General features: G+C 42.7%; 1 protein-coding gene across 2 annotated transcripts in view; it reads right to left on the bottom strand.

Annotated features, from left to right (window-relative positions):
* The window catches only part of LONRF2 (LON peptidase N-terminal domain and ring finger 2), a 47467-nt gene that overhangs the window by 6707 nt on the left and 21151 nt on the right, over positions 1-19609 (bottom strand). Inside the window, exons 2-10 of one of the 2 annotated variants that reach the window (XM_037898272.2) lie at positions 16458-16576; positions 15297-15419; positions 11064-11207; positions 10056-10278; positions 6079-6178; positions 5579-5693; positions 4664-4825; positions 3817-3938; positions 2546-2704 (exon numbers count right to left, since the gene is read on the bottom strand). In XM_037898272.2, coding sequence (XP_037754200.1) covers positions 2546-2704; positions 3817-3938; positions 4664-4825; positions 5579-5693; positions 6079-6178; positions 10056-10278; positions 11064-11207; positions 15297-15419; positions 16458-16576 — 1267 coding nt within the window. The remainder of the gene's footprint in view (positions 1-2545; positions 2705-3816; positions 3939-4663; positions 4826-5578; positions 5694-6078; positions 6179-10055; positions 10279-11063; positions 11208-15296; positions 15420-16457; positions 16577-19609) is intronic. The other variant, XM_027831128.3, reaches the window with a different exon arrangement.

Below are 19609 nucleotides of genomic sequence, written 5' to 3'. Positions count from 1 at the left end.
GTTTTTAAATAAATTGAGCAGATTTCATGCTCCGGGTCATCAACACCAGTTCCTGAGTGCTGGTGGCAACTTATGCAGGGTTTTGCAACTATTTATAAAGAGATAGCTCTGTTACACTGCTGAGGAAGGCAGAGAAGTACCTAGAGCAGTGGTTCCCAAACTTGTTCTGCCGCTTGTGTAGGGAAAGCCCCTGGCGGGCCAGGCCGAGCCGGTTTGTTTACCTGCTGCGTCCGCAGGTTCAGCCAATCGCGGCTCCCAGTGGCTGCGGTTCGCTGCTCCAGGCCAATGGGAGCTGCTGAAAGTGGCGTGGGCCAAGGGACGTACTGGCCGCCGCTTCCAGCAGCTCCCATTGGCCAGGAGCAGTGAACCGCGGCCACTGGGAGCCGCGATTGGCTGAACCTGCAGATGCGGCAGGTAAACAAACCGGCTCGGCCCGGCCCGCCAGGGGCTTTCCCTACACAAGCGGCGGAACAAGTTTGGGAAACACTGGCCTAGAGAATATGCTGAAGCTGTGCAAGTGAAGTGAATGTCTTTTATTGCTTTTACTCCACTTGGGCCTCTGATACATTTTCCCGTTGCTGCTACCACTGGTTCAGCTCCAATAGTGAAGACAATGGTGGGACATTTCAGCAAAAACAACCTTGGCACAAGACGAAGTTAATTAACACACCACTGTAAGCAAGTTCTGATGCACTCTAAAATGATTAATAGTAAGTTATCAACCACCATGTAGATAGTACGTGATGCACTCCGAGGGGATTACTACTCCTCTCCCTCTCTCCTTATTTCTGATTGGGTGGGGAGGAGGAGGAGAGGGGAAAGAAGTTGCCACCAGTACTTACAGGGGAAAGCAGGGAGAGAACAGGGGAGAGGAATCCTTAGCTGCTGATATTACTACAGCTGGTCTCTGCTATGAGACAGACACCAACCAGAGACTCCCCACCCACCAACTGCCAGGGCCACCTGCAACTGGAAGAGCAACCAGGAAGAGGTATTTTGTCAGGAAAGTCCTCTCCTATTCTAAAGAAACTCCATGTAACTGGGTTACACACTGCACCCTTTTAGAAGAAGGCAACTGGAGCTAAAATCCTGCATTAAAATTCAGGGTAATTACTGCTGAGTCATGATGGAAGGTGGGTCCAGTAGCTCCAGTGTGAATACATTATTTGTAGTACCGAGGGACACTGACCAAGGTCAGGACCATGTTGTGCCAGGCACTGTACAAGGAAGGAGGTAAGCGCTTCAGAGCAGGAACTGTCTCCTAATATCAAGGTGATGGGAGTGTCTGTGCCAGAAAGAATTAAGCCAGAGGTGGTCTTACAGAGAAACCTTAAGAACAGCTACACTTGAGAAGCAGCTTAAGTTGAGGTTTACACTGTTATTTCCGAATTACCAATAAAGCCAAGCCCCCAAAAGGTGGAGGGTTTTGGAAACTAACTCTGTTTTGCATGCTCTAAGGGCAAAGCAGAGAATCCAGTTATTCTCCACTTCCTCCCTCTTTCAAAGGAATCAGCACTTCACTGTAAGATTCCACTGTACATGCTCGCAGCTACACCATGCCCTCAAGGGAATTAGGACATCCATGACCTCTTTAGGATTCTTCAATTCCTACAAATGAAAGCTCAGATCCAGCATCCTCATCCACCAAGCATGTAATTCTCATTCAAAAAGCCTAATTTTCCACTTCAAACACCTACTGTATGGTCCAGCTTTATTAACCCAGGGTATTCATAAAAGTCCGATCTGAACCCAAAGCTTAGGAGACAGGAAGATGTTTCAGGGTAAATCTACACAGGGATAAAAGACCGATGGCACGGCTGTGGTTGGTCTAGGTCAGCTGACTCAGGCTCATGGGCTAAAAATTGCTGTTTAGACTTCAGGCTGGGGCTGGAGCCTGAGCTCTGGGACCCCACTCTCTGAGGGTCCCAATCCTGAACATCTACAGAGCGATTTTTCAGCCCCAGAGCCCACTCCCCACAGCCTGAGTCAGCTGACCCAGGCCAGCCATGGGTTTATCATCCCTGTGTAGACATACCCTTACAGAGCAGACAGACAGAAGAGCAACCCTCACCTTGACTTAGTCAACAGCCTATACTGGGAACCAAACCGTGGATCAGAAACTGTCATAATAGGCTCTCTGTGGTACGACTGACCCCAAACCGTTCATACATAACGTAATAGGAAATAGATGCCATATGCACTCCAGTCTTTTGACATGTTACTATTTTCTAGTTAAATGTAACAGAACTATTCCAAAGCATATCCACAATGAAACACTTTCCAGGAATACGTAAAGGAGGTTGGATGGATAACTAGAGCATAAGTCAACTTTCTGGGTCTAACATTGAGATATCAGAAACTTCAGCAAAAAGGGGATGTTTACAGATTATATAAAAACCTGGCAACAAAACACTTAGTAACATTTGTATCTGCTAGCATGAAACTTAAAAAGGATCCAACTCGTTGTGGAAGACCAAGAGTACTATGGTTCTCCACTGGCTTCCAAAAGTCTTACGACAGGGATGTTCTCAGCAAGATTCCATACCCTTTTAGTTCATCAGCTAAGCACATGCCGAATTGTTTGGTACCAGTTTCCATGCATCTTCTTATCATTAGCCGATACCGAGGTTCAAAGACATGAAGTGGGCAAGGGATGGTAGGGAAGGCCATGGTACACACAAAGATGGGAACATCTTCATTCAAACTGCAAAAATACAAATATGAGAACAGTCAGTCTCCTCACGCATACTGTATTTATTCAGCACAAAACCTCATAGTTGAGGTTTGACTAGAATGGTTTCTCAGACTTGTTTCTCGTAAAATAAGGTCTTGGCCAACAAAAATTTGTTGCTTTCACAGGCACCAGAGCACCAAGGGCTGTCCCTGCTATTAATGCACTCTAGGTACCAATACCTCCATTCTTTGGTTTTACTAGAAAAAGTATGGAAAATGCAATCGCATTCTCAAGCATGTGCATGGAAAAAAACATCTAATTTGCACATCACTGAGTCTTTTACAGCTTTTATCTGTAATTTTCAAAAAGATATATTACTGCATACTACATATACTTTAAACATGACTGGAAAGCAATCTTTATATTCCAAAGTGATGTGGAGTGTTTGTAGGAATTCAGTGGAAATGGGGACTCAAGGACAGAGTTAACTTTCAGCCTCTAGTTTTGTAACACACTTTCATTTTTCTGTTGTGATTTTTTAAATTCAGCAATATGGCAAGTACAAGTAATCATGGATAAAGCAGCCAATACATCTACTTATAAGGATGTGTAGAAGCATACCTGCTTACATTTTATGCTTCTTTTACTCCCAATCCCCCACTTCCTACTTTGGGGGAAGATGTTTTAATTAGTTTTAAATTATGGGTTTTTTATTCACAGAAATAAATCCGCTAAATTTATTGCCAAATAAAATTAATATTTTCCTCTGATGTTGTGCACCTCTCACATCCAAGCCTACTTTTCCTTGATTACTATCGACTACAAACATGCCAACACTGGAATGGAGGGAGGGATAGCTCAGTGGTTTGAGCATTGGCCTGCTAAACCCAGGGTTGTGAGTTCAATCCCTGAGGGGGCCATTTAGGGATCTGGGGCCAAAATTGTGGATTGGTCCTGGTTTGAGCAGGGGGTTGGACTAGATGACCTCCTGAGGTCCCTTCCAACCCTGATATTCTATGATTCTATGAATAGATTAAGTGAGCCTTTGAAACCTACTTTCATAAATAAATTAAAGGTTTCTTCAGTAATCTAGATCAAAATAAAAATTTACAACATTTAGATACAACAGAAAAACAACTTACTTTGATAATTCCTTCATTTCTTCTTCATAAATTTTCTTTCTTTCTGATAACTCTTCTGGCAAGTAATGAACTATTAGTTCTTCTGTAAGGACTGTCTTTTTATAAGTTCTGCTTGCCAAAAACTATAGAGAAGAGAGTTAAAGCTTAAGTACTAATATTTAATCAGTTATGTCCAGCCTCCATTCCAAGAGCAAGATAGATCAAGATGGTTCGCAAACAGTGACAAAACAATTAATGCACCAGCTTCCTGATGTAAAGTTGTTCTAACCCCCCTTCTTTTCTCACTCTTTCAAAAAATTGAGATTATCTCTGTGATACAAGAGTGGACACACTATCCACTTCAGCGCCCATAAACTTCCAGAAGGACAAATTTATCATAGGCTCTACAACATAACAATAAAAAAAAAAAAAAAGGGTACTCTTCAGAGCTGTGAGAATAACTGACTTGCAATTCGCTGGCAGTTCCAAAGTGTTGAAAACAATTCAGTTTGACTCGAAAATTCCAGAATATTTCAGGTTTGGTTCAGCATATCAAAAGAGTTGGGAAAAACTTGTATCAGGTCATCTAAAGAAAAAACATTTTGTATAGTGATAGTCCCTTATTACCTAGCTGTTAAAGAAAGCACTGTGGAAAACCCAGGTTCAAATCCCCACTCTAGAACAGGGACTTGAAGCCGGGGTCTCCACCACTCTCAGGCGAGTGTCCCAACCACCAGGGTTAGAGAGTATTCTCAGTCTCTCCTGTTGAAGCTATTCCACTCTGTGTAAAGTGTTTAAGTATTCACCGGACCAGAGAGAGAGAGTGAGCGAACGAGAATGACTATTGCCTGGTGGTTAAGGCACTCACCTGGGAGGGCAGGCAACATTCAGGTTCCAGTCCCTGCTCCAATGAATATTTAATCATGTATCCAAAGTGTAACAGCTTCAGCAGGAGAGAAAGGGGAGGGGTGTGTGCTTTAACTGGGCTAAAGGGTGTAAGTGGTTCACCACCACCTCCAGTTTTGTGAATCTAACAAACAAAAACAAAATGTTTAGGTTTCAGAAGTGGTGAAACAAAGCTGATTTGACATTTCTGAATTTCTTTTGACCCTTAACCCTCCTGCCCTCCCCAATTTTGACTGAAACAACTAACTGAAACACACAGGAGTTTGTGAAATGTTTTGATCTATGCAAATCAGCATTTTTCTGCAAACTATTTTCTGTCCCCGTTCCCACACCCCCCCGCCCGCATCAAAAAAACAAAAACAAACACTTTTGCCCGCCTCTAGTCCTCCTTACTTAGTGTAAAGGAGATAATACCTTTTGACTCAAGCTACTGCCACCTGGGGAGTCTAAATATTTGGGAATCAGATTTCCCGCAGCTGAGCATACATTCTCTACACCAGAATGGCCAGAAGCGTGCTTTGTTCACCAACCCAGTATCAGTAGAGATACTGCAATGACAGTACGGCCTCTTCAGCATTTTCACAGTCTTTGTTAGAGACTGTTCACGCAAAAACTAAAACGCCTCATTTCAATGTGAGAAAGTAATACTGTACGAACAATTTTGGTCAGTACTTCCCTTCCCTCCGGCCTGCTCCAGATTATTAATACAGCTTAATAAATACTAGCGTTAGTATTCAGACTATGTCTGTGCAGAGCACAACAAGACTACTATGTTGGCCCTATATTGTTCAGCTGTATGTATGCAAAGAGATTTTGCACAATATGCTAAGATCTTAATAAAAGCTTCTAAAAAACCCCCTCACAAATACAAACTTACTTCAGAGAGCTTTTCTTTGCAGAGCGGGCAATATGGGTTATGGTCAAGGCAACGCTCAAGGCATTTGAGACAAAATGTATGTCCACAGGGAGTGGTAACAGGCTCATAGAATAACCTAAACCAGACAGTTGGGACAAAATAAAATTGGTTCTTTAGAATTTCCATCTCACACACAAACAATACAGATAGCAATGTGTCACTAAGCCTACCATTTTAAAAGCTATTTCCTGCCCTGCATGTAAATCTTGTGAGACATTTTTATTATTTAGTCTCTATCCTAGGACGTAAAAGGGATTTCATTTTTAAAGTAAATCCATTATATTGACATGTTGCAAAAATAATTTCAGCATCTCCACTGATGTTAACATTTATTACATTTTTGCAAAGATGAAACAAAACCTTTAGTTCATGTTAGAATAGCTTCCAGTACAACCCTTTCCTCAAAACCAAATATATTTGGTCTAAAGTTTAGGAAGACTCTCAGCTCTACGCAGTCATACCTCATGCAGAGGGAACACTCGAAGTCAGATGCATCCACAAGGACTGCTGATATCTCACGTAATGCAGGGGTGGCTGAGTTTTCAAGTACAGTATCTCCATCTAAGGGAGAAGGACAGCTCTATGTCAAACATTCAGGTAAAGCAGGCACTATGTATGTACACATATTATGGAATCAGAGTAGTGACCCCATGCTAATTTTCTACGATGAACCCAGTTTTGTATCTGTTCTCTATGAACACAAACTCCCCCCCCAAAAAAACTCCTCTCCACCTAAAATATTACACATGGACCTCCTGCCAGAGGGTAACTTTTCTGAGAGGGTAAATGTTTTTTCTGTTGGAGAGCCAAAGTTTGAGACAAGACATAAAACCCTTCACAGTTTGAAATAGATTTTAATTTTTCAAGAGTTTTGCATGTTTCAAACAAACAAAAAACCCACCACAAAAAAGCCACAAAAACCCAACCCAAACCCCCCTACCCCCAAAACAAGCTAAATTTAAGAACTCCAGGTTTGTTTTTTAACACCCCCTTCTCCCTCTGAAATCAGGACTATTGCATTTAAAGTTTTTTTTTGGGAAGGCTGGAGATTAATTTGCTAACACATTTGAATCTGAGAACTTTGCTGTTGCAGTAATGTTTAGCGTTCTCAAGGGCAGGCACTGTTTATAAAAGAGTGAAGAGCGTTAACGAACTTCTAGCATAGCCTGCTTTGTTGGCAAGTTCTGTATAGCTGAATTCCTGATTTTCAAGAATTTTAAACTTAAAGCACAGCCCAGAGCATTAAGCTCTGACTAAACCAAGCAGGCTGAGCCTTTAAGTGCTGAAGCCAGAACAGCTGGACTAAGAGACCTTACTAAATTCACAGGTTCAGCCTAAGTCCCCCAAATCTGCAGACTCCTAAATTCTTGGGTCTTGAGAAACTTACAAATAACTCAAGACTTGTCCACGCAGTTTTGTCTTCCTGTAGACAAGATTTCTACCAGTTTGGACCTAGAAGCTCTGTAGCAGTATAAGTTCCATAATGGTTACTGGCGCTTACAAGGTCTGACCCTGCAATAAGATCTCTGCAGGCAGATTCCTTCATCTGTGCACAACTCACTGCAGGATCAGCATCTTTGTCCGATGATTTTAACACTGTAGTTCAAAAAGCCTAAGCAGCAGAAAGTCTAGAAATACTAAGCAAAAGTTCTCATACCATTGGTATCTCTGCCTCCTAACCCTCTGGTGGAGGAGTCTAACTAGATGTCACATGAAAAATTAAGTTTTTCCCCTTGCATGCAAGTTACAACACTACAATTTGTTATAGGACAACCTGTACACAACCTTCTGGCGTGTATCAAGCACAGGGGAAGGGGGGAGGGCATTGACATCTTGTGGATGATACATTAGTGGTTTTCATGGAAAATGTTTATCTTTAACCTATATCTTGAGGGTGGGGTCCCTGACCAATAGCAGGACCCTAAACGGGCTATTCAGCAGACAATAACATGGCATCACATCTTGTGTAAACCTTAAATTGATAGTTAAAGTGTGAAATGGCTCTAAATCCCTTACTGTGAAGATAGGGGAAGGTTAGATTTCCCACCCCAGTGATTGGGTGGGTTTGCAGTTCACAGGCCACTCTGCAGGAGTTTTCCTATCACAGCAGGGAGGTGGACCATTTCTATTACGTGGAAGAAATGGGTTTTGAGTGGAGAGGTGGAAAACAGACAGTGGTACGTTGTGTGTAAATTTCAAGGCAGAAGTCAGATTTCTAACCTTCAAAATTTGGTGAAACAATGAATGGTAATACAGTGGAGATTTAAAAAAACATTAATTATTTCATTATACAGTACATTACTGCCTTCTAGCATTCCTTCACACTGCTAAACCCGAGATCTTTGTTAAAAATGTTTGAAATATCTATGTAAGCAGATGTATTAAAAGGCAGAATGGATAGGGGTACTTCTCTTTTAAATGGATTCTTTGTTTTCTGGGAAAAATAGATATTAACATATGACTGATTTTGATGCAAATTAGCTTCCTCCGTTGGGCTTACTGTTCCTCTATTTCATGCAAAGAGACACTGAAGTTTAGCTATACCTCAGAGGCCTAACTACTACAGCACTCCTTTCACCAGCAGTACAATAGATAAGCTATTAACGGATGAAGCATCAGAAAGGCAGAATTTGGAGAAGAGAAGTATGTATTCCTTAGAAGAATCAGAGTAACAGCCGTGTTAGTCTGTATTCGCAAAAAGAAAAGGAGTACTTGTGGCACCTTAGAGACTAACCAATTTATTTGAGCATAAGCTTTCATGAGCTACAGCTCACTTCATTGGATGCCTACTGTGGAAAATACAGAAGATGTTTTTATATACACAAACCATGAAAAAATGGGTGTTTATCACTACAGAAGGTTTTCTCTCCCCCCACCCCACTGTCCTGCTGGTAATAGCTTATGTAAAGTGATCACTCTCCTTACAATGTGTATGATAATCAAGGTGGGCCATTTCCAGCACAAATCCAGGTTTTCTCCCCCCCCCAACAAACCCACTCTCCTGTTGGTAATAGCTTATGTAAAGAGAGTGATCACGTTAGCTTATGCTCAAATAAATTGGTTAGTCTCTAAGGTGCCACAAGTACTCCTTTTCTTTTCAGATGAATCAAGACTTCTCTGGAACAATATTACTGATGTTTAGACAAGGGTTTCAACTCTGCTCATCACAACAAACAAGAATGACGAGTTGTCTGAAATCGTGTTGTAGCCATGTAGCCCTCTGACCACACATGCCTACTTGTCACTTACCACCCCACACTAGAACCCATATGGGGTATCAAACAATTGCAAACCATAGCCAATGAGAACCACATCCTGAAAGAAATCTTTCCTGAACTCCCCCACCTCACCACGCTCACCACCAGAAGCAAGCTCTCCACTATGATCGTGAATGAACTCTCACAAAAAAAGACAAAAGGAAAAAAACAACCCAAAAACCCCCACCATATCACCTCTGGGTGAACACTTTTCACAAAGCAATCACTCTATATCTGACCTATCAGTACTCATCCTCAAAAGAAACCTGCACAACACCCTCCAAAGATGAACCTGGGAGCTTAAATTCATAACTTTGCTAGGCACTAAAAATTATGGTCTTAATAAAGAGACAGGATTTCTCGTTTATTACAATGATTTGTAACCCACTATCTCCTCATTTTTGTCCTATGACTGCAGGGGTGTTAATGGGCCACTTCAAATTGAATGGTCTCTTAGAATGTGTGTTAGCTACTTGTACTAAGGTCTGGTCTACACTACAGACCTATAATCAGTAAAACTACGTTGCTCAGGGGTGTGAAAAATCCATCGCCCTGAATGACCAAGTTATACTGACTTAACTCCCTGTGTAGACAACGCTATATCAGCGGGAGCGCTTCTCCTGCCGACATAGCTATGGCCTCTCGAGAAGGTGGATTACGCAGATGAGAGAGCTGTGCTGATGCAGCGTTTTAAGTGAAGACTTGCCCTAAACCATCTATTCTAGCTCGTATTTAGCTGTGACACTGAGGGTATGTCTACACTTAAAATGCAACAGCAACACAGCTGCACCGCTTCAGTGTAGACCCTACCTACATTGATGGGAGGGATTCTTCTGTCCGCATAGGTAATCCACCTGCCTGAGAGGCGGTGGCTAGGTTGATGGAAGAATTCTTCCATCAACCTAGCACAGTCTACGCTGGGGGCTAGGTCATTATTGCTATGTCTCTCAGGGTGTGGATTTTTCACACCCCAAGAGACATAGCTATACTGAAGTAAATTCCTAGTGTAGACCAGACCTGAGTACCCCCTTTCCCCCTCTGAGTTTTACCTACGAACAGTAACAAAGAAGTGTTATTTTCCCATCTATTTTAAAATATAGTGCCATAACCCAACCCAACCCCCCCCCCACCCCCCCCGGCACCTCCCCAAACAAACAAAAAAACCCCACAACAGGACAGACCTTTTTTAGGAATCTTATTTGGGACATCCAAGCTTTGTAAATCCCTCGAGTCACTGGATAGCTTTCTTTTCAAACGTGCAACAGGTAAGCTGGAGAGGATTGTTCCCAATGACTTATGGTCTTCAAAATGCAAATCCAGTACATTGTGAGAGAGAGAAGAATTAGTGCTTCGAAGAACATCAGACTCTTGGGACAGGGCTTTTGTTAATTTGAACACAGTATCCTGAAAAGAGAAAAACCGCATGAAAGTCAGGCAGATTCTGTTTCCTCATTTTCTGCACTAATTCTATCCATAGAAATGATAAGATAGTAATGTCATGGGGGCAACCTGGTAACTGATCTGAGCCAATACTAATAAGAGATACTTGCTCCAATTGCTTCAGAAATAGAGGGCTATTTCTCTCATTACAATTCTCATTCTTTTCTAACCACCTCTCCTGACATATTGTAATTGTGCATTCTCAAAGCGCACACAGACTAACAAAAATAAAATGTTATTTAAAACATCACACCATACAAAAACCGCTATTTGGCTCTCTTAGAAAGTGGTACCCCAATCTAATTATATTAGGTAGTCTCAGGGTATGTCTACATAGACAAGAAAAACCCACGGCTGGCCCGTGCCATTCGACTCAGGCTCGGACTGTAGGACTATTCCCAGGTTTGGGCCAGAGCTCGGAAGTCTACACAGCAATGAAACAGCCCCACAGCCCAAGTCCCGCAAGCCTGAGTCAGCTGGCCTGGGCCAGCCACGGGTTTTTCTTTATTGTGTAGACATACCCTCAGAAATGAGAGATCTAAATACAATTTATACTTCCTTCCACCTTTTTATAATATTGCACTAAAGCTAGATTCCCTCCCTACAATCTGAGAGGGGAAAAGATGCATTAGTAATAACTAAGCTTGTATAGAAACATATGCAACAATTCAAGTCAGGTAGATCAGATATTACAAGATGCTTCAAAATTACTTTTGGTGTTAATATATTTTGAATATTTTATTCTTTACCTCAGAGCACCCAGCAGCAGAACCATCTTCAACAGCATTTAAGTTGCTTAAAAATGCAGGTTTCAACCTTGTCCGACTAGAGAAAGGTGCAGTGAGGCTGTCATGCACGTTTTCGAAGGCTGGGAAAAACATCTCACACATTATCTAGTAAATGAGAAAAAAAAAAAGAATTTTTTGAGCTGGCGTTACAGAAACAAACATATGTGTAGTCTAAATGAAGGTTACTTACATGTAACCAGGGTTCTTCAAGATGCACTCTGCATAGTCACAGATGTAGCCTGCACGGTTAGAACTCTAGCTAGCAGTAGCTCTTGGAGCACTCACATGCCTTCCCCAAACCGCCCCTCAGTGAGCACTGAATGTTCCAGGGAGAGGGTGAAAAAGGGACATGGCAATCCAGCTGCCTCAGTTCCTTCCCCATGTGCCAAGCCCTTTGTAAGGCGGACTCCGAGGCAGTGGGGAAAAACAGGCAGGGAGTGTGACTATGCTGGTTACAGGTAAATAACCTTCATTTCTTGTTCAAGTGCCCTCAGCATATTCCCACACACAAGACGGTAGTACTCTGATGAAGGAGGGTGGGACCATGGAATCCTAATTGAATAAGGACTGCAGAACAGCCATACCAAATTTGCATCCAATCTAGATTCTACTTATGCATTTGAGTGGTTGACCTGCTTAGGTGATCTACATGGGTATTTTGTTGCCCCCGATACATGAATTGTTATTGGGTGATCATCTTGTTCTAGATCAATCCCAGACACCTTGCCTGTATGCACAATTGTAGGGAATGAGCCTCCCTTCATTTCTTCAGATAATACAAACACTGTCCTATTGTCTGTCATGATCTGGCATACCCGGTGTTTGACCTGAGACAGAAATGACTTGAAAGCCAACCTGACTGCTCTCAGTTTTAAGATACTGATATGTAGATTCTTTTCCATTGGTGACCAGTGAGCTCTGAACAGTAGATTTTTGTTTAAATGGGCACCACCCAACCCACCATAGATGCATCAGAGGTAGGTATTACTGATGGCAAGACAGACTGAAAGGTATAACCATTACATTTAGAACACATCCACCACATTAGTAATTCTACCATAGAAGTTAACGCTGATGTGCAATAAACGTTGTGTAAGACAAGTTTGTAATTTTTCCTAGCCAGTGCTGCAGGTCTCATCTGAAGACGAGCGTGTGGGTCACTGACATGATTGATGCTAAGAGACCCAGTAACTGGGGGAAGAGAATAGCATTGACCATTGTGGGGACTGCAGAAGATGTATAGACAACATTATTTTAATAAACCTTTCTTCTGGAAGAAACACTTTGTTACACTTGAGTCTAATATGGCCCCTATGAAAGGGATCTTTTGGGTTGTTGGATTTAGGGATAGCTTTTCCCAATTTATGCATAATCCCAGATTTACTTTTTGCCAAACATTTGATCCGCATGTAACAGGATTTGTTCCCTCAATGGACACTAACTATCCAGCTGTCTAGGTAAGGATATACATAAATCCCATTTTCTCAGTTATGCTGCCATTACCGATAGGCATTTCATTAACAGCCTTGGACCTCTAGATGAGCCAAAGATGATGACTATGTACTGAAACATAGTAGGTCCTCTCCTACCATGAAATGAAGAAATTTCCAGTGATATGGTCTTACTGAAATATGAAAATGTGTCTTAAATTCAGAGCTTTAAATCAATCCTGAAGGGAAAGAGGAGGAATTATAGAACTTAGAGATAACATACAGAAACTAAAACTTTTTGATGTCTCACATGCAATCCACCAATTCACAGAGCACCACCTCGCCCTCTGATGGTGATGATGCTGAAGTGTCTGAAAGGATATCTTCTCCAGAGGAGAATGTCAGAGTCTAGATCCTATTCTTGTATCTCCACTAATTCTTCCTCTTCTGGTAACAAATCTCTTACCTCTGTAGGACACCTATCAGGACTTAGACCCACCCTCGGATCTGTTCTTTTCGGATCTGATAATTGAATGTTTCCTTGGTACCAAACTGGCAAAGGTCTATTTTTATACATAGAAACATCCTGATAAGGTTAAGAAGATGGCCAGTAAGAGCACAGAACCCCAGGAGGAATCTGCCAGTCAGGCCAAAGGCCCACATTCGGTTCTGGTGGGAAAAACCTGTCTCTAGATCGGCCCTCCAATTCATATCTTCTCTTAGCCAAGCCCTTTCTCATTTCAGATGCAACTGAAGACAGCACTCTCCTTGGCTGAATAAAGGAGCGCATGAGAGGATGGGGGAGCGCACATGCACGCACACAAACCAACCAACCCTTTCTTAGAGGCCTAGAAGAGGGTCTTAAACGGTGGGAGCAGAGGAGAGATCTGGTCTTCAACTCTTCCCCAGGCAAGTATTTAATTGTATCTGTTACAACAAAGTGTCTGATAACTCAATTAAGCAGGTAATGGAACCAGAGCAGGATTTCATAGATGAATCTGTGCCATAACTACTATTTGTTGAGGTGCCATGTCAGTACAGGTTATTGCATCATCCTAGTCTACCCCCCTCATCGGTTCCTGAGCTCTTGTACCCAGGATCGGTTCCTGGAAGACCCTCTGGCCAAACGGTCTCTCTCTCGAGGATCGGCTCTTTGCAAAGAGACTGACAACAGTGAGAACCCAGAGCTCATGCTCACCATGACAGCTGTGTTCTTTTGTCATGGATTGGCTCTAGAAACAGAGGCCAACACCACAGTAGTTTTAACTCGTTGGCTCCTTTAGTACCAGGTACAGAGGTGGAGGTTTTGTCCTTTCCCCCAGACTTGCTTAGAGTGGACACTAGTCTAGGAGACTTGTTCAAATCTTGTTCTCTCTTAGTTCTGGGTGGTTAGGCTTCCTTATCCATAAATTGTCTTAAGTCTGTTCTGTCTCTCCTTTTCAGCTCATTTGTAAAATTCAAGCAAATCAAGCATTCTGAAGGTGAATGTGCCTCACCTAAGCATGCCAGGCATGTGCATTGAATGCTAGATACACTGCCGGGCATGACATCTTTTAAAACTTGGCTTTTTATTTTTCTGTTTGGCAAAGAATCCTGCAACCAAAAGCTTTACAACATAAACTAATGCTAAAATTAACTAATTCTAACTATAAAATTATTAACTAGCTAGCAAGGTGCAAATCCAGGAGCACTTCCTGATCCATTCAGCCGGCCACAGTTGGAAAGAACTGAGATGGCTGGAGTGCCACACCCCTTTTATATCTGCACCCCAATTCCATGTTCACGGAGGTTTGAGGGACAGCAGGAGAGGCAAATGAGTGCTCCAATCTGCTAGTTAGAGTTCTGCCATTCAGGAGACACCAGCTGGGGCTTCCCACGAGTGGGAAATGCAGAGGACACTTGAAGAGCTGGGGTGGTGGGCGGGAGGGGGGGTCACACAATCTGCAGATGAACTCACTGAACACACCAGGGCCGTTGCATCCACTCATTCTCCCTGGCTCTGCCACCCACACAATGCCCTCTCTTTTAGGAACTCCCTGAAACACCCCCACCTCTCCTTCATGGCAGAGGCTATGTCCCTCTGTCCCACACAGGTCCCTCCATATGATTATCCCCATTCCCCCATGCCAGGGTCTGTGCCCCTCCTCCTCACTCAACTCAACTCCCACCCCCTCAGGTTCCTGCTACCCCCTACAATATACTGTATAAAACTCTCTTATAAGAGTCCAGGCTACAGACTCTCTCCCCAAACAGCAAGTTATGCTGCCGCTTCTGATTTCTCTGCCTGCGGCATGGGTGAGTCTGGGAGCCCTGATTTTCCTGTGTATCATGCTTTTCCAGTGTTCTGATTTGCACCAACAAAAATTAGGCCTGTGCCCACTGATAACCTAGACTGTTTCCTGAAATTCTGGAAGTAATTATTCTATTAGACGGACACCATTAAGTTGAGGTTAGACCTCACTTCACTCAGCCTATGAGGTTAGACCTCACTTCACTCAGCCTCACTTCTGTAGCTTGCTTCCACAGGACAGTGGTAAGGCACACAGTTTAGTAAAACTCACCTACAAGCAAGACAAGGAGGTGATCAAGGAGGCAGAATTCTCTCCCATGGCAGATGCACTAAGGTTTTATTTGATATTGTGCCAAAATGTGTGGGGTTTTTTTTTATTAACATGGAATGTATTTGAATCCAAAGATTTTCCTTAGCTGTAGGACACAACAGACCCGCATACAAAAAAAGAGTGCCATGATGTAGTTACTGTACCTTTTGGGCTTCTTTCTTCATTAAGCTCCATTCAGGATTTAAGGCAACACAATAAAGAAACTCCTTCAGTGCTTCCTCAGTCCTTCCCAATCCAGAAAGAACTTGTGCTTTCACATAATGACCCTGCATGCAAACAAAAGGTATGTGAAACTGACATTTCCAAAGTGACTGACTGTAACACAAGACCAATGAACACTGCTTTTATTTTCTCAAGAAACCACTGCATTCTTTCAAATGGAGCAGAAGTTAGAAATAGGATGGGGAGTGGGTTGCAATGCTCTGATCTAAAAGTACAAAATGGATGCTTCCATTCCTGTTGTGGTCTTTCCATGGGTTGTAGAGACCAGGAATGGAACACAGCTGTTCCTGAAATTCTTGCACAGCTCCACAGACCCTCTGGATAATGTCAAGTGATCTCATTTGAGCAAACCAATAGGTAACCCTTTTACTTCTGGACTGAGAGAGTCTGGCACCAGTCAGGGGGTTCAACTCCAGAAAGGGATAGTTGGGAGACCTGCAGATAGATCTGAGCCAAGAGTGGGTGGCTTCTGATGCTGCACTTGTTCTACCTATCACTTGCAAAGAGGCCTTAGTTTTTCCCCTGTTGTACTTCATGGACTGCTTCAAATTTACCATATAACTTGTATTTCTTTCCACAGTGTGTAACCGCCTTCTCCCTCCCCCCCAAAAAGTGCAGCCCTGGGTCACGTCTGAGAATTAGATACACACATTGTTGAACCAAATTTTAGTTTAAAAAATTTGAAATAAACCCAGCATTTTCCTCAGAAAAGCACTGCAGCGTGGAGGGCTGGTTGAGCCACTGGAGGGAATTTCAGGAGGTGGAGCATTCCCCTACTGCCAGTGACTGACAGGTCTGGTTCTGTCCCCAAGCATGCCAATGTACCCATTTTAACAGATCACTGGACCTTAGCATGAAGGACCAATGGACGTACATGCCAAAGCAATTTCATGCACTAGCACAGATTTAAGGTTCCACCACAGACCTCGTTGTTTTATGTAGAATTTAAGCTTTCATTCAAGTTTCTAGCCCTGTTGGTTGCCAAAAATAGCCTTCCAAAAGCGACCTGAAAAAGTTCTGTCCTCACCACAAAGAGAGATCCTGATACATATTTCTGTCTTTGAAGCATGAGTGTACCGTACCTTGGGCCAGAGGGGTTTGTTTTGGCAGAGTGCCTCTGCATCATGGAGAGCTTGTTGATAGTTTTTCATGGTTATCCACAGTTCTGCTCGTTGTGCTATTAACGAACATTTGCAGGGAGCTGGAAAACAAAAAGAGAGAAGGTTAAGAACTCCACGAAGTGTAGAATAATCACGTGCAAAACATAATATCCTAGCCTGAACTTGAGTTATCCCAAAAAAATGCTATTGCAATGAAGCACTTTATTTGTATGCTTACCTACTAGAAACAGAAAATTCCTTCTTTTCTTCCTGTAAGCTATGTATATTCCTTTCTCAGCGTGTCACTGATCAATTATTCTCACATATATAAAGTTCAGGGCCAGACTCTTAAGAGAGTTTATGAATAGGGCTGGCAGAATTTGATTTTTTTTTTCTCTAATTATGACAATCAATACTGATTCTTATTTAAGATTTTTTTCTCCTATTTTTAATTATTTCTATTTTTCACAGATGCTGGGGGGATCAGGTTGGGGCTGTGGGGGGTTCCCAGCACCAACAATGGGGCCCATTGACATCAGGGAGGCTGAGGTCTTGGCCCAGAGGAGCAGAGACCTTCTCTTTCCCCCCACCCAGGATGAGTCCTGGCCCTGGAGGCCACCACCCCGCTGCCAAATGGCTCTGTTCCTAGCCAACAGTCATTCTGCAGTGGGGTGGCCTCCTCCAGGGCCTGGGACGACTCCTCCTTGCAGTCCTGGCTGGGGAAGGTAAGGGGTTGTGATGCCAGGCCAGGACTGCAAGTCTTCCCTGCATCTTGTGCCTACAGGGATCCGGTGTTACCACCCTGCGGCAGCAGAGGGAGCCCTCTGCAACCCCACTGTCATGAACCTGCTTGCTCCTGTGACAGCAGAGCTGGAGAGGGCTCCCTGTGCTGCCCCAGGGCTGGTGCCACCCGAACCCCACAGGCTGTTACCCACTGATTCCGCCGCCCCCCCCAATCAATTTCAGTGGCTCAGCTGAAATACACGTTTACCAACATTTATTGACTGAAAGTGAATCCTGCCAAGCCGAATTATGAATACGTAGCAAACATCATCCTCTGACTTTTCACAATTCTGTTGTATGCTTTGATTACCAGTTCCTTGGGGAAAGAGACCTAACGTCAGAAGTGCCAAGCACACTTCTGGGGCAATATGTGGAAAAACTTAAATCTAAATAAACACTGCACACATTCACTGAAAAGTACAAAATGCATAGAGTAAAGGCACCCCAAACTTTATGATCCTGTTTACCACCAGGCTATGTCCCTCCCATCCTCTGTAACCTCCATGTAAAGTAGATACGAGTCTATGATAAAAGTCTTTTAGCTCGCTGACATCTTAAGCCTTGTATACTTTGCTGGCAATTCATTCATGAACCTGATGCACTATAGATGGTAAGCCACTTAAACATCATCATGGCTTCCCCTCCCCCGCCCCCAAGTTCCCTAAAGACTTGGGTATATAGGGTTTAAGATGCTTAGCCCTACAGCTCTGAGCTAGCACATACCTGTATCTTCCACAGAATGTTTGAACTCTTCACCCCCATACTAAAGCTCTGCACAGCACTTTCCTTACTCCATTGTGTGCCATACGCTCTTTCTCCCAGTTACTTTTCCTTTCATGCCTTTTTAAACACCTTCCCTTTATACCTAGAATGACCTCCATTGTCTCCTCAATATGGACTTTTTCTCTCCTTGCATTTTCACTGCAGAGTTCCCTTCTTGTGTTCTCCCCAGTTACCCAATCTCAAATTTTAAAAACCACTCCATTTCATAGCCATTCACAATATGGCTTGTATTTGTTTTAGCCCTTATCCCACTTCCTTACCCTTTTTTTAATCTTATCTTTATTTTATGCATGTTTCCTGGCTCCCCATTTAAAGTTCCATAGCCATTTAAGACTGTAGGTAATTGGCCAGGCACATTTCAATTTCTGTGATCATCTAAACACACAGATTGTAAGGAGGTTCGTGTCCATGGCTACCCAACTTCAAATGCCCTGTAGAAAGATGGGGTGTGAAGAAACAGGGAAGACAACTTATGTAGCTCCTATACTCTGCAGTGCACTTGAACCCAAGCATGGAGACCGTTCAGTGCTCATGTTTCATTTCTTTGAGAGCATCCTTAATGCATAGTTACGTAGAAATTATCTAAGTTTAGCAAAAACAAAGGGCATGTTCTTGATAGAGATATTGCCCTGTACAACAAAAGTAGCATATAGGTGTGCAGTTGATAAACTTTTACAACTCACATAATATACCAGATATGAACTTTCAAAATGCCTGTACACCTCCTTCCATGACAAACTGGACTTAAGTTCTATAGTAAATTTCTACAATTCTGTCACACGCTATACCAGTACACTAGAAACTGAGGATTAAGTATAAAAATACAATCGGAACAGCTGCTGTCTTATTCTGATATTAAATCAGTGCTCATATGCAGCAGATTTCCATATTAGCAGTGTAATCATGCGGCAGAAGCGGTCAGGGGTGAAGCTAGAGGTTCTGGTGGGGTTTGGGGAAGTGTGGAAAGCAGTTTGGGATTGTGGGTTAGGCAAGTTGGCTTGATGTTTCTGCTAATGTCATAAATTATCTCTAAGTTTCCGTATCGGTCAAGAATTCAGAGCTATTGTTTCAAACCCTCTATAGGTTCAGGTAGACTACACTGCATCACAGTTCAGTTATAAGCTTGTCTGCAGAATCACTAGAGCATTTTTCCCTTTTAATTAAAGTAAAGCAGTAATTTTGGAACACAGCAGTTCAGGGAAGGTTGAATTCAACAGCAAATTCCCAAATAGCCAAGAACACGAGGACATGAAAATATATGAAAGGAGAAAGGGCTGGTCTTTTTCCTCCAGAAGTAGTACAAAAGTCGAGAGTTAGATCAAGGAAGACAGTGACAAGTATGACAAGCTACTTCAGGATTCCTCCCTCTGTTACTCTGAAACGGGAGGCATGGCCAATCTTATGAATAATGGTCTATAAATGTTAGGTCGATCAGAAATAAGACTTTCCAGAACTGCTAAAGCAAAATTTACCAAGAATATAGATTGAAGAAAAACAATTTTCTCCAGAAAGATTAGTCAAGCGGCAAGACCCAAAACTAAGCAATTGGAGTTGTGTATGCACAACTC

Source organism: Chelonia mydas, chromosome 1 (genome assembly GCF_015237465.2).
Source record: "Chelonia mydas isolate rCheMyd1 chromosome 1, rCheMyd1.pri.v2, whole genome shotgun sequence".
Classification (NCBI taxonomy): Eukaryota; Metazoa; Chordata; order Testudines; family Cheloniidae; genus Chelonia; species Chelonia mydas.
The sequence above is the reverse complement of the archived record's forward strand: the minus strand, read 5'-3'. Positions and strand labels throughout refer to the sequence as shown.